General features: G+C 40.7%; 1 protein-coding gene across 3 annotated transcripts in view; it reads left to right on the top strand.

Moving 5' to 3' along the window:
* The window catches only part of LOC133553595 (netrin receptor UNC5C-like), a 581431-nt gene that overhangs the window by 230090 nt on the left and 335098 nt on the right, over nt 1-16243 (top strand). For 2 of the 3 annotated variants that reach the window (XM_061901982.1, XM_061901975.1), the window contains exon 2: nt 1937-2359. The exons of the other annotated variant lie outside the window; for it this stretch is intronic. In XM_061901982.1, coding sequence (XP_061757966.1) covers nt 1937-2359 — 423 coding nt within the window. The remainder of the gene's footprint in view (nt 1-1936; nt 2360-16243) is intronic. 3 annotated transcript variants of the gene reach the window in all.

Here is a 16243-nt window from a genome sequence, read left to right as displayed (position 1 = left end):
TATCAGAATATCAGATATCGGCAAAAAAGTCATTATCGTACATCTCTAGTATTAACCACCGAATTGAGAACTGCGGGTGGGATTAAATAAATCATCTTCTTCCCACTCCCTTTCAGGCAAAATTGGACCATAATGCTTACATACTGTACATTTTGTCCAATATGGTTCTTTTAACATTTTGGGTTGCCGACCCCTGCCTTATACCACAAGTTATCTTCAGTTTAGTCCAATATTCCATGAACAGCAGCTTGTACATTCTTTACGCCACTGCTAACACTTTGGTTAAATGTCCCCGAGCAAGTAATTGTCGCCATCAACAAGCTTCTGGCCTAATTCGGGCTTTTCCGTTGTTGTATTAATAAATGAGTGAGCAAATCCTTTAACATCACCAAAGCGACACTGCCAGCTGCAGTCATTAATGAACACAAACACGAAGCTAAAACTTGGCCTTGTCAAGCACTTATTAAGATTTCAGTGACAGTAAGTACTGTACATACTGCCTGTATATACAGTAATTCCCTCAGAATATTTGTTAGTTAAGGTGGTGTCTCTCCAGGGGGAAGGGGGCGTCCTCCGGGAGACAGGCGGACGTACGGGAAGGGGCTGGGTGGGTGTAAGGAACAGTGTAATTTGGCCTGTTGCCACCATGTCTCCATCTCATCCCTACCTGAGGGGCCAATAGACTGCAGACTGTGGTGAAGTAGGCCGGCTTCGTCGTTTGAAGAAGCCCACAATTTTTGGTTGTGTTTTTCGCTCCGTATGCTGAATGGCAATGTACGATATGTATCTCGATATTTTTCCCGTAAAGTAAAAACAGAACACAAAACAGTACTAGTTACCTGAGATACAAAGTATGTCATTATTTTGTCTTAGTGAGTCAATATTTACTAAGTCAAAATAATGACATTGGATCTGACATAATAGTGAGAGTCCAGTCCATAGTGGGTCTTACACATGGGTCACCAACGCGGTGCCCACGGGCACCAGGTAGATCGTAAGGACCAGATGGCCTGTTCTAAAAATAGCTCAAATAGCAGCACTTACTGGTGAGTTGCCTCTATTTTTAAAATTGTATTTATTTACTAGCAAGCTGTTCTCGATTTGCTCGACATTTTTAATTCTAAGAGAGACAAAACTCAAATAGAATTTGAAAATCTAACAAAATATTTTAAAAACTTGGTCTTCACTTGTTTGAATAAATTCATTAATTTTTTTGCTTTGCTTCTTATAACTTTCAGAAAGACAATTTTAAGAGAAAAAATACAACCTTAAAAATGATTTTAGGATTTTTAAACACATATATATACCTTCTTACCTTTTAAATACTTTCCTCTTCTTTCCTGACAATTTAAATCAGTGTTCAAGTTTGTTTTTTTTTATTGTAAAGAATAATAAATACATTTTAATCTAAATTTTTCATTTTAGCTTCTGTTTTTTTGACAAAGAATATTTGTGAAATATGTTTTCAAATTTATGATTAGAATTCAAAAAAAATATTCTGGCAAATCTAGAAAATCTTTAGAATCAAATTTAAATCTTATTTCAAAGTCTTTTGAATTTATTTTAACATTTTTGTTCTGGAAAATCTAGAAGAAATAATGATTTGTCTTTGTTAGAAATATAGCTTGGTCCAAATTGTTATATATTCTAACAAAGTGCGGATTGGATTTTAACCTATTCAAAACATGTAATCAAAATTAAAAAAATAATCTTAGTCAGGAAAAATTACTAATGATGTTCCATAAATTATTTTTTTATTTTTTTCAAAAAGTTTCGAATTAACTGGTTTTTCTATTCATTTTTTTGGCTGAATTTGGAATTTTAAAGAGTCAAAATTGAAGATAAACTATATTTCAAAATTTTATTTTCATTTTTTTCCTGTTTTCTCCTCTTTTAAACCGTTCAATTGAGTGTTTTTTTCATCATTTATGACAAGATGGCGGCGCCCGGACGGGCTGCGCTCTCGAGGAGCTCCTGCTAAAGATGGAACATTTGGCAGAAATACCGGACAATTCCACAAACTTTATGGCTGGCTCGCATCGTGGTCACTCTGTGATCACGTACGACCGCCAGACACTTCTGGATGTGGACATATCGGGCCGTTTTGGACTGATAGACACTTGCGTGCTAGACTTGCTAACTAGCATGGGAATACGTCGGCGGCTACATCCAGCGGCCTGTGAAGCAGGGGAGTCTAGTAGCAGCGGGGGCCGTCTACGGAGCAGACGCCAGCGGTGTGATCGGAAACGCGGATGCCGAGCGGGGCTAAAAACAAAGCAGAAGGCTAATCCCCACAGAACACCACTTTCCTCCATCCCGAAGACGGATTTAGATGGAAAATGCGAGACTACTGGTCTGGGTAAGGAGTCAGTTAAATTAGAACAAGTTTTTTCTGCTTTGAGTGTTTCAGAGTTGGACATGTGTTTTACTGAGGTGGCTAACCATGATGCGTGCAGTTTATCAAAGCAACAAACAAACAATCGGAAAATCCCCGTTACTGAGGTGGCTAACCATGATGTGTGCAGTTTATCAAAGCAACAATCAAACAATCGGAAAATTCCTGTCGTATCAATTCCTAGATATGGTCGTAAATATATACTAAATGCACCGGGCATAATAAACACAACATTATTAATATTGTTACTAGGGATAATTTGATCAAAAACTCCCTAAAACAGCCCACTACCTATAATATAGGTTTTTTAAACATAAGATCATTGTCTCCTAAAACGTTGTTAGTTAATGATATTATCAGAGACAACAATCTTAACGTCATCGGTCTCAGCGAAACCTGGCTTAAACCAAACGACTTTTTTGCGCTAAATGAGGCATGTCCTCCTAACTTTACACATGCGCATATTGCCCGTCCGCTCAAAAGGGGTGGGGGGGTCGCACTAATATACAACGAAAACTTTAACCTTAGTCCTAACATAAATAATAAATATAAATCGTTTGAGGTGCTTACTATGAGGTCTGTCACACCGCTGCCTCTACACCTGGCTGTTATCTACCGCCCCCCAGGGCCCTATTCGGACTTTATTAATGAATTCTCAGAGTTCGTTGCTGATCTAGTGACACACGCCAATAATATAATCATAATGGGGGACTTTAATATCCATATGAATACCCCATCGGACCCACCGTGCGTAGCGCTCCAGACTGTAATTGATAGCTGTGGTCTCACACAAATAATAAATGAACCCACGCATCGCAACGGTAATACGATAGACCTAGTGCTTGTCAGGGGCATCACCGTTTCCAAAGTTACGATACTCCCGTATACTAAAGTATTGTCCGATCATTACCTTATAAAATTCGAGGTTCAGACGCATGTTCGTCAAACTAATAATAATAATAACTGCTATAGCAGCCGCAACATTAATACAGCCACAACGACAACTCTTGCTGACCTACTGCCCTCGGTAATGGCACCATTCCCAAAGTATGTGGGCTCTATTGATAACCTCACTAACAACTTTAACGACGCCCTGCGCGAAACCATTGATAACATAGCACCGCTAAAGTTAAAAAAGGCTCCAAAAAAGCGCACCCCGTGGTTTACAGAAGAAACTAGAGCTCAGAAATTATTATGTAGAAAGCTGGAACGCAAATGGCGCACGACTAAACTTGAGGTGCACCATCAAGCATGGAGTGATGGTTTAATAACTTACAAACGCATGCTTACCTTAGCTAAAGCTAAATATTACTCAAATCTCATCCACCGTAATAAAAACGATCCTAAATTTTTGTTTAGTACGGTAGCATCGCTAACCCAACAAGGGACTCCTTCCAGTAGCTCAACCCACTCAGCTGATGACTTTATGCAATTCTTTAGTAAGAAAATTGAAGTCATTAGAAAGGAGATTAAAGACAATGCGTCCCTGCTACAACGGGGTTCTATTAACACTGACACGATTGTATATACAGCGGATACTGCCCTCCAAAATAGTTTCTCTCGTTTTGAGGAAATAACATTAGAGGAATTGTTACAACGTGTAAATGTAATAAAACAGACAACATGTTTACTTGACCCTCTTCCTGGGAAACTGATCAAGGAGCTCTTTGTATTATTAGGTCCATCAGTGCTAAATATTATAAACTTATCACTCTCCTCGGGCACTGTTCCCCTAGCATTCAAAAAAGCGGTTATTCATCCTCTTCTTAAAAGACCTAACCTCGATCCTGACCTCATGGTAAATTACCGACCGGTGTCTCACCTTCCCTTTATTTCAAAAATCCTTGAAAAAATTGTTGCGTAGCAGTTAAATGAACACTTAGCGTCTAACAATCTATGTGAAACCTTTCAATCCGGTTTCAGGGCAAATCACTCCACGGAGACAGCCCTCGCAAAACTGACTAATGATCTATTGCTAACGATGGATTCTGATGCGTCATCTATGTTGCTGCTCCTCGATCTTAGCGCTGCTTTCGATACCGTCGATCATAATATTTTATTAGAACGTATCAAAACACGAATTGGTATGTCAGACTTAGCCCTGTCTTGGTTTAACTCTTATCTTACTGATAGGATGCAGTGTGTCTCCCATAACAATGTGACCTCGGACTACGTTAAGGTAACGTGTGGAGTTCCCCAGGGTTCGGTCCTTGGCCCTGCACTCTTCAGCATCTACATGCTGCCGCTAGGTGACATCATACGCAAATACGGTATTAGCTTTCACTGTTATGCTGATGACACCCAACTCTACATGCCCCTAAAGCTGACCAACACGCCGGATTGTAATCAGCTGGAGGCGTGTCTTAATGAAATTAAACAATGGATGTCCGCTAACTTTTTGCAACTCAACGCCAAAAAAACGGAAATGCTGATTATCGGTCCTGCTAGACACCGAACTCTATTTAATAATACAACTCTAACATTTGACAACCAAACAATTAAACAAGGCGACACGGTAAAGAATCTGGGTATTATCTTCGACCCAACTCTCTCCTTTGAGGCACACATTAAAAGCGTTACTAAAACGGCCTTCTTTCATCTCCATAACATCGCTAAAATTCGCTCCATTCTGTCCACTAAAGACGCTGAGATCATTATCCATGCGTTTGTTACGTCTCGCCTCGACTACTGTAACGTATTATTTTCGGGTCTCCCCATGTCTAGCATTAAAAGATTACAGTTGGTACAAAATGCGGCTGCTAGACTTTTGACAAGAACAAGAAAGTTTGATCACATTACGCCTGTACTGGCTCACCTGCACTGGCTTCCTGTGCACTTAAGATGTGACTTTAAGGTTTTACTACTTACGTATAAAATACTACACGGTCTAGCTCCATCTTATCTTGCCGATTGTATTGTACCATATGTCCCGGCAAGAAATCTGCGTTCAAAGGACTCCGGCTTATTAGTGATTCCCAAAGCCCAAAAAAAGTCTGCGGGCTATAGAGCATTTTCCGTTCGGGCTCCAGTACTCTGGAATACCCTCCCGGTAACAGTTCGCGATGCCACCTCAGTAGAAGCATTTAAGTCTCACCTTAAAACTCATTTGTATACTCTAGCCTTTAAATAGACCTCCTTTTTAGACCAGTTGATCTGCCGTTTCTTTTCTTTTTCTTCTATGTCCCACTCTCCCGTGTGGAGGGGGTCCGGTCCGATCCGGTGGCCATGTACTGCTCGCCTGTGTATCGGCTGGGGACATCTCTGCGCTGCTGGTCCGCCTACGCTTGGGATGGTTTCCTGCTGGCTCCGCTGTGAACGGGACTCTCGCTGCTGTGTCTTGGATCCTCTTTGGACTGGACTCTCGCGACTGTGTTGTATCCATTGTGGATTGAACTTTCACAGTATCCTGTTAGATCCGCTCGACATCCATTGCTTTCCTCCTCTCTAAGGTTCTCATAGTCATCATTGTCACCGACGTCCCACTGGGTCATAATTGTCACCAATGTCCCACTGGGTGTGAGTTTTCCTTGCCCTTATATGGGCCTACCGAGGATGTCGTGGTGGTTTGTGCAGCCCTTTGAGACACTAGTGATTTAGGGCTATATAAGTAAACATTGATTGATTGATTGATCATTTATTCTCTACAAAAAACCTTCCGTAAAACGAAAAAAAATGTACGACGAAATGACAGACAGAAATACCCATTTTCTAAATATATATATAGATTTATTTATTAAAGGTAAATTGAGCAAATTGGCTATATCTGGCAATTTATTTAAGTGTGTATCAAACTGGTAGCCCTTCGCATTAATCAGTACCCAAGAAGTAGCTTTTGGTTTCAAAAAGGTTGGTCACCCCTGGTCTAACATAATAGTGGAAGTCCAGTCCAGAGTTTAGTCCTCTAACTGATATATATTGACTGTTGTAATTAGAGATGTCTGATAATATCGGACTGCCGATGTTATCGGACGATAAATGTTTTAAAATGTAATATCGGAAATTATCGGTATCGGTTTCAAAAAGTAAATATGGTACACGGACGTAGGAAGAAGTACAGAGGCACTGCCTTTGCGTGCCGGCCCAATCACATATTATCCACGCGTTTTCACACACACATTTGAATACAACGCATACTTGGTCAACAGCCATACAGGTCACACTGAGGGTGGCCATATAAACAACTTCAACACTGTTACAAATATGCGCCACACTGTGAACCCACACCAAACAAGAATGACAAACACATTTCCAGAACCCCTTGCAGCACTAACTCTTTCGGGACGCTACAATATACACACACTTCAATCCCGCCAATCTCAACCTCCTCATGCTCTCTCAGGGAGAGCATGTCCCAAATTCCAAGCTGCTGTTTTGAGGCATGTTTAACAAAAATAATGCACTTTGTGACTTCAACAAGTCACAAACTGAGAATCAGCCCCTCCAAGTCCGAGTCCATGGTTCTCGCCCGGAAAAGGGTGGAATGCCATCTCCGGGTTGGGGAGGAGACCCTGCCCCAAGTGGAGGAGTTCAAATACCTAGGAGTCTTGTTCACGAGTGAGGGAAGAGTGGATCGTGAGATCGACAGGCGGATCGGTGCGGCGTCTTCAGTAATGCGGACGTTGTACCGATCCGTTGTGGTGAAGAAGGAGCTGAGCCGGAAGGCAAAGCTCTCAATTTACCGGTCGATCTACGTTCCCATCCTCACCTATGGTCATGAGCTTTGGGTCATGACCGAAAGGATAAGATCACGGGTACAAGCGGCAGAAATGAGTTTCCTCCGCCGTGTGGCGGGGCTCTCCCTTAGAGATAGGGTGAGAAGCTCTGCCATCAGGGAAGAACTCAAAGTAAAGCCGCTGCTCCTTCACATCGAGAGGAGCCAGATGAGGTGGTTCGGGCATCTGGTCAGGATGCAACCCGAACGCCTCCCTAGGGAGGTGTTTAGGGCACGTCCAACCGGTAGGAGGCCACGGGGAAGACCCAGGACACGTTGGGAAGACTATGTCTCCCGGCTGGCCTGGGAACGCCTCGGGATCTCCCGGGAAGAGCTGGACGAAGTGGCTGGGAAGAGGGAAGTCTGGGTTTCCCTGCTTAGGCTGTTGCCCCTGCGACCCGACCTCGGATAAGCGGAAGATCATGGATGGATGGACTTCAACAATAACTTTTTTCCATAACTTGAGTTGATTTATTTTTGGAAAACCTTCTTACATTGTTTTATGCATCCAGTGGGGCATCACCACAAAATTAGGCATAATAATGTGTTCATTCTACGACTGTATATATCGGTATCGGTTGATATCGGAATCGGTAATTAAGAGTTGGACAATATCGGATATCAGCAAAAAAGCCATTATCGAAGATCTCTACTCATAATCTGGTGCGCCTTATGGTCCGAAAAATACATTATTTCTTATGGGGAAAATTGTTTAGATTTTTGTAAAAATCGGCCTTCATTAAACCTTTATGTAATATCACTGGATTGCTTTCTGGTTTACCAACTCATTAAGTCCTTGGGCACAGGAAGGATTTGGGGGCACAAAGCCAAACGTTTTGAACGTGAGCCAATAGTAGTTTCCGCTAGATACACAAGTAAGTTGTGACAGACTCAAGCCGTCGTCTTGCGGGTTGCAGGGACCACCAAGGAAGGACATGGCTTTGAGCAGGAGTAGACTTCTTTATTTTACAATAAGCAAAGTATTTTGCGTGTTGCTTTTTAGCCTTCCCTGTTGTCTGCGTCTGCCTCTCGTTCTCGCTCTCTTCCGGGTTGCACGTGCTGCTACATGTGTTGTCGTCTCTGTCTCTCGTTCCTTCGTTGTTTGGGTTGCTTTCGCTCCACATCATCACCAGCGTCATTTTCTCCTCCTTCTCCCCTTTTATACAGCGGGAGGAGATATATTAATCGTGTACAGGTGCGCGATCCACACACCTGATCTGGTTTGTGGCATCGCTCCCGGCACGCCCCACCTCGCCGCTCGCTCGCCATCCCCGCCTCCTTGCCGCCATCTTGGGTTCTCCCAGCGTGCCCTGCCTCTCTGTCGGACCGTCAGCTCCGCCTCTCCACATAAGTGTTTTTTTTTTTTTAAAAAGGCTTCACAGTGGAAGAGGGGTTAGTGCGTCTGCATCACAATACCAAGGTCCTGCAGTCCTGGGTTCAATCCCATGCTCGGAATCTTTCTGTGTGGGGTTTGCATGTCCTCCCTGTGAATGCGTGGGTTCCCTCCGGGTACTCCGGCTTCCTCCCACTTCCAAAGACATGCACCTGGGGATAGGTTGATTGGCAAGACTAAATTGGCCCTAGTGTGTGAATGTGAGTGTGGGTGTTGTCTGTCTATCTGTGTTGGCCCTGCGATGAGGTGGCGACTTGTTCAGGGTGTACCCCGCCTTCCGCCGGATTGTAGCTGAGATAGGCGCCAGCGCCCCCCGCAACCCCAAAAGGGAATAAGCGGTAGAAAATGGATGGATGGATGGATTAAACACCCCTGGTGGCTGATTACTATCTTCGCAGAAAATAAAGTTACCTGAATGCAAATTTGGGGATTACCAAAGAAGACATGTAAAAAGGGATCACCGTTGGAGTTTAATCAAGAATTAATAAAGTTGCAGGTTTAAAAAGATGTGGGAAGTGACAAACGAAAGGGAGTTCTGTGTAAGAGTGAATTAAACATGAGTGTGTCGAAAGGAATGAGAGTAAAACTGCAAGAGCGAGATGACGGATTATGCAAACTGTGTTTTTTTTTTTTTTTTTTCGAGATGACTTTCCTGCAGACAGTGAACAAAGGCTCTTTTTTTTTTTTGTTCTATCAGGTATCTCACAAGGGCACCGTGTGCCTGTCAGTGCGCCGCGATACGCCGACATATTTCATTACAGCAGTATGCGGTCATTTGAAAAAAGATGATATTTTAATCCCCACCCCTCGCGCTCGTGCAAAGAACGTAACACCTGGTTTGCTTTTAATAATCACGCCCTGTGAAAGAAAACTCATTTCACAGGCCAGGTGTAAATATTCATCGTTTTGCAAGGAGATTATTTTGTTTGGCTTATTTGAAAAACATAGCACAGACAAAAAACTAAATATAGGAGAATTTAACGCTAAAGAACATCACACATCAACATCTCTAATATGCTGCCACTCTTGTTTAAACACAGGAGTATAATAATAATATTACCATACATTAAATAGTAAATACTTTCTCAAACCTATTTAAAATGAGTAGTACGGGAGAAAAGGGTTGCTCGTCACACTTTACTAGCATGAATTGCTCATTATCAAAACATTTTTCAACACTACATAAATTAAAACTAAAAGTGTTGGCTGAAAATGTGCAGTTTCTGTTACATTGTTGTCGACCGTTCTCCCAAGATGCAGATGGAACTCTGGATGCAGGGTGCAGGTAGGAAAAGGATTTAACGTCCATAAATCATTCAACATACAAAAGTAATGCGTATATGTATATATATATATATATATATATATATATATATATATATATATATATATATATATATATATATATATATATATATATGTTAATATATATATACATATATATATTTAAATATCCAAAGTTTTGATTTAAAAATAAATACAACAGTAATAATGTGTATATATATATATATATATATATATATATATATATATATATATATATATATATATATATACATATATATATATATATATATATATATATATATATTATATATGTATGTATGAAACCAAAGTTTTGATTTAAAAAAATAAATACCACGACAGTAATAATCACTGTGAAAAACTAAAATTTTCATACGGACAGTATTGTTGATCAAGCATATATATATATATATACATATACGTGTGTGTATATTAGTTTTTTTTTTGTTTTTTTCTTGTATTTATTTATTTATTTATTTTTTGCGCCCAAGAAAAAACAAGAAGATCAAGTTCAAAAGTTCAAGCAAGATTTAGGCCATAAAAAAGGTAGAGAAAAAGGCCAGGGAATCGACCGTGACTATGTAAGCCCAAAGGTTGAGGGTTCAAACCTGAAGCGAGCGAGTCACTTTGTTTACATGGAGGCGCTCGGGAAAGAAAAGATGTATAGCGACGTTGAGAGCTTGGAAGTGTACCGACTGCAGCCCTCCGGCCAGCAGCGCTGCATGACTGAACCCCCCCTTCCTCAACACAAAGACCCTCACTGAGGAAGGAGAAATAACAAGAGGTTGGCTAGTTAACCGGGGTCACCGGGTCAAAGGTGAAGAGGCGCTTAAGTGTGTTTATGCGTGCTCATGTGTGTTCTTGTCTTTCTACCTTCATATGGCACAACCTTTGACATTTCAACTGCTGCATAGCAACACAAAATGATAGAACGTGTGTGTGTGTGTGTGTTTGTGTGCAGGTATTCCTACTCTTATCTTTGCAAGGACCTGCCCAACTCCGTTTCAAGGGTTGAGGTCTTCTGCATGCCAACATGACATTTTAATGACGTCATAACAGTAACATGTGTACTTACACTCTTTTTACGAGCACCAAACGTTAGAACAATCCATCATCTTCCTCACTTTTGTAAAAAAAAAAGAGGCGCTCAAACAACATTTTGCAAAATTCGCAAAGTTCAGTGGCCATGGACTGGGCTCTCACTATAATGTTAGATCCACTATGGACTGGATTCTCGCTATTATCTTGGATTCACTATGGACTAGACTGTCACTATTATGTTAGATCCACTATGGACTGGACTCTCACTATTATGTTAGATCCACTATTGACTGGACTCTCGCTTTTATGTTAGAACCACTTTGGACTGAACTCTCACACGACTATGTGAGATCCACTATGGACTGGACTTTCACTATTATCTTTGATCCACTATGGACAGGACTCTCACTATTATGTTAGATCCACTATGGACTGGACTCTCACTATTATGTTAGATCCACTATGGACTGGACTCTCACACTATTATGCTAGATCCACTATGGACTGGACTCTCACTATTATGTTAGATCCAATATGGACTGGACTCTAGCTATTATATTAGATCCAATATGGACTGGATTCTCATTATTATGTTAGATCCAATATGGACTGGACTCTAGCTATTACATAAGATCCAATATGGACTGGACTCTCATTATCATGATAGATCCAACATGGACTGGACTCTAACTATTATATTAGATCCAACATGGACTGGACTCTCATTATTATGTTAGATCCACTATGGACTGGACTCTAACTATTATATTAGATCAGGGGCGTCACTAGACCTAATACCGTACTGGGGCACACCTGGGGCACAAATAATTAATGTGAGCGTGCAAAGCGCGCAAGCAAAACATTTTTAGCACTTATTTATCATAAAAAATACATAAATAGAAATTTAAACTAAGAATGGATCTCTGATTAACCACCTGAAATTAACTAATGCATTTGGCCTACTTGTGCACTTTTTTACTCCAGACTTCTAATCTGCTACTGGTAAAAGCAAAAAGGAAGAGCAATTAATATTTTTGAAATATTTATTGCATTAATCATCTGCAAATGTAACATCTACAAAAGTAAAACAAAAAATAAAGCACCCCTACATCTCTGAGTTCTTTTATATTATTTAATTTCCATGTATGGCAATGTGGCTAATCCTATTTGAGATACACAAAACTATAAAATATACACAAAACAATGATAATAATGGTGAGTATTTCAGCAAAAGGCAAACCGACTAACACGTTGGAGGAGGACTCAGGACAGACATGGAAATATATTTTTTTAAAATCTAAATGGGGCAACGAAACCCGATATTTTTAGCCATCTTTCTGGTAACAAATACAGAAATGTTACTATTTTTTCTGGAAACAAAACCAGATGCTTTAGCTGTAGCCATTTTTCTGGTGACAAAACAAGATTATTTTAGTCAAAGTCGCACCGATTAACAAGACAAGTCTACTTTGCTATTTTTCTGTGAAATAAACTTGAATGATTTAAAAATTTGGCTCACGACTTGATGATATGGAAAAATGTTTTTCTTCCTCAAGATAAACCATTTGAGAAGCACTCAACTCACACATGCTTACTCCAAATCATCATTGATGCAGAACCAGCAGACAATAACCAACATTATGTTTCATGTTCATTGGAAATTCCCCCGACAGCTCGTACAGCAAATGAATATGTTTGTCTTGATACAAGGAATAACGTTAGCTAACTTAGCATCAACTTAAGACAATGATGTTGCCTAGCTAGCTAGGACTTCACTTACATATTTCATTCCTCACTGCTTCTTCCCTGCTGCGGGCGAATAACTTTCTTAAATCCATCTAGGAATTACAGATTGAGTCAAATAAAAATAAAAATGATATAATCAACAAATTGTTGTTGGTTAACGTTACCTACCTCACGCAGTGATTCTCATCCTCTCTCTCTCTCTCTCTCTCTCTCTCTCTCTCTCTCTCTCTCTCTCTTTCTCTCTCTCAATGGAAGTCTCCACACGTGAATAAATTACCATATCAATTAGCCATGTGCTCATTGTTACGTGGCGTGAATACAGTAGCAATCAGTTACCATACTAAGTAGTATGTGCGCTGTAGTCTACGTTATGTAGACTTAAAACTCTGAAGCGTTTTTTTTTATTGGAGAAATTTTTACTGGGGAACTTCAGATCAATACTGGGGCACATGCGCCAGTGAAATCTGTCTGGCGACGCGGCTGTATTAGATCCAATATGGACTGGACTCTCATTATTATGTTGGATCCAACATGTACTGGACTCTCACTATTACGTTAGATCCACTATGGACTGGACTCTCACTATTATGTTAGATCCACTATGGACTGGACTCTTAACTATTATATTAGATCCAATATGGACTGGACTTTCATTATTATGTTGGATCCAATATGGCCTGGACTTTAACTATTATATGAGATCCAATATGGACTGGACTCTCATTATTATGTTAGATCCAATATGGACTGGACTCTCACTATTATGTTAGATCCACTATGGACTGGACTCTCACTATTATGTTGGATCCACAATGGACTGGACTCTCACTATTATGTTAGATCCACAATGGACTGGACTCTCCCTATTATGTTAGATCCACTATGGACTGAACTCTCACAATATTATGCTATACCCACTCGACGTCCATTGCACCGGGGGTCACCCACATCTGCGGTCCTCTCTTACTGGGTTGAGTTTTTCCTTGCCCCGATGTGGGCTCTGAACCGAGGATGTCGTCGTGGCTTGTGCAGCCCTTTGAGACCTCATGATCCAGGGCTACATAAATAAACATCGATTGACTGATTGATTGATTAAAACGCATCACCGGTAATAATTCCAACACGTTTCAACACGCCATGTTGCATTGATTGCCGGCGCGGCGTTTACGGGCGTCTAATTAAAACAAGTATTCCATTGGCGCTCCTAGCTGCACTCCATTACCTGTGAGCTCACCGTGCCCAAAGTCTTAGAAGGACATCCATCAGCTCTCCGACAGCAACGACCTGCCCCGAACATATCCAGTCATGCGGAGAATATATACCCTGAGACGGCACACCCCGGCCCCCAATAGCACTTCAACTCCTGACCTCGCCGTCCACCTGCACGGAGGCCTTTTCATCATGTGGCATATCTTCTTTATGGCGACACACACACACACACACACACACACACACACACACACACACACACACACACACACACACACACACACACACACACACACACACACACACACACACACTCACACACACTCACACACACTCACACACGGTGTCATCACTTCAGAGGACATTACTTACAGCCCGGAGACGACAGCTTACACTCCAACCCTCCCTCAACTCCCTGATGGTGCATTCCAGAAACCTGGGAAATGGGAAACATCCCACTTTGGAGTTTTTTTCCAGGTGAATGAAGTCAAGCGTTAAAGCAAACATGGCTGACTACTTCAATAAGCTCCTGCTTGACTTTGAACTTTACTGACATTTAAAAAAATGGTGCTACCGTATTTTCCGGACTGTAAGGCGCACTTAAAATCCTTTTTTTGTTCCTCAAAATTCGACAGTGCGCTTTATAACCCGGTGCGCCTAATGTACGGAATAAGTTTGATTGAGCTTACTCAACTCGAAGCTATTTTCTTTGGTACATAGTTTAATGATAAATGTGACCAGTAGATGGCAGTCACACATAAGAGATACTGTAGACTGTCAGAGTATGTTTGTGACGAACCCCAATATGTAGAGAAGGAGGGAGGCATTTTGCAGGAAAACATGATTTAATTTAAAACACTAAAACAAGAACAAACCAAAGGGGTACAACAAAAAGCGTACACAAGGCGGATAACAAACAAAGAAAGCTAGCATGTGAACTAGAAAATAAACAGAGCTTAATGTGGAAGCTGGCAAAAACAAAAAGGCCTAGCGTGGAAGCTGGCAGGAATCGAGCAGGAAACAGAAGTCGTACATGTAATATGAAAAACTTGGAAGCAGGGAACAGAAGGCAGCAAGCTACAAACCACAATCAAATATAGCTTACCGCAACACTGCATTGACAAGACATGATACGACGCGACACGACAGGTAGCAACGACAAGAGGGACAATAATCCGGCAACAGACTGGAGGACAAAAACAGACTCAAATAGAAGTGGGCTGATTGACACCAGGTGCCAATCAGCCGCAGCAGAGGGGAAACAGCACACATTGAAAAAAAACAGGAAACAGACAAACTGAGAGCGCTGACAGGAACTAAAAACAGGAGATACCAAACACACAGAGGAAAAACTAAAACACAAACAAACTGTCAGTGGCAAGCCTGACAAAGACTGCACTATGATGACAATATCACTCAAGTAAACAACACCAACATATTATATGTTCCATTGAAAATATACAACATTACACATGGCGCTCAAAAATCTATCAAATAGTTCCAGTACGTCACAGGGGTCAACAACGCGGTGTCCCTGGGCACCAGGTCGCCCGTTGGCCTGTTCTAAAAATAGCTCAGATAGCAGCACTTACCAGTGAGCTGCCACTAATTTTTTAATTTTATGTATTTATTTGGGAATAAGCGGTACAGAATGGATGGATATTTATCTTATTTAGATCCGCCCGATTGTAGCTGATATAGGCACTAGCGCCCCCTCGACCCCAAAGGGGAAAAGCGGTAGAAAATGGATGGATGGATGGAGACAAAACTCATATAGAATTTGAAATTCCAAGAAAATATTTAAAAGACTTGATCTTCACTTGTTTAAATAAATTCATTTATTTTTTTACTTTGCTTCTTATAACTTTCAAAAAGACAATTTTCGAGAAAAAATACAACGTTAAAAATGATTTTAGGATTTTTAAACACATATGCCTTTTTACCTTTTAAATTCCTTTCTCTTCTTTCCTGAAAATTTAAATCAATGTTCAAGTACAAACCCCGTTTCCATATGAGTTGGGAAATTGTGTTAGATGTAAATATAAACGGAATACAATGATTTGCAAATCATTTTGAACTCATATTCAGTTGAATGCACTACAAAGACAAGATATTTGATGTTCAAACTTATAAACTTTATTTTTTTTTGCAAATAATATTTAACTTAGAATTTCATGGCTGCAACACGTGCCAAAGTAGTTGGGAAAGGGCATGTTCGCCACTGTGTTACATCACTTTTTCTTTTAACAACACTCAATAAACGTTTGCGAACTGAGGAAACTAATTGTTGAAGCTTTGAAAGTGGAATTCTTTCCCAGTCTTGTTTTATGTAGATTTTCCGTCGTTCAACAGTCCGGGGTCTCCGCTGTCGTATTTTACGCTTCATATTGCGCCACACATTTTCGATGGGAGACAGGTCTGGACTGCAGGCGGGCCAAGAAAG

Source organism: Nerophis ophidion, linkage group LG01 (assembly GCF_033978795.1).
Source record: "Nerophis ophidion isolate RoL-2023_Sa linkage group LG01, RoL_Noph_v1.0, whole genome shotgun sequence".
Classification (NCBI taxonomy): Eukaryota; Metazoa; Chordata; class Actinopteri; order Syngnathiformes; family Syngnathidae; genus Nerophis; species Nerophis ophidion.
The sequence above is the reverse complement of the archived record's forward strand: the minus strand, read 5'-3'. Positions and strand labels throughout refer to the sequence as shown.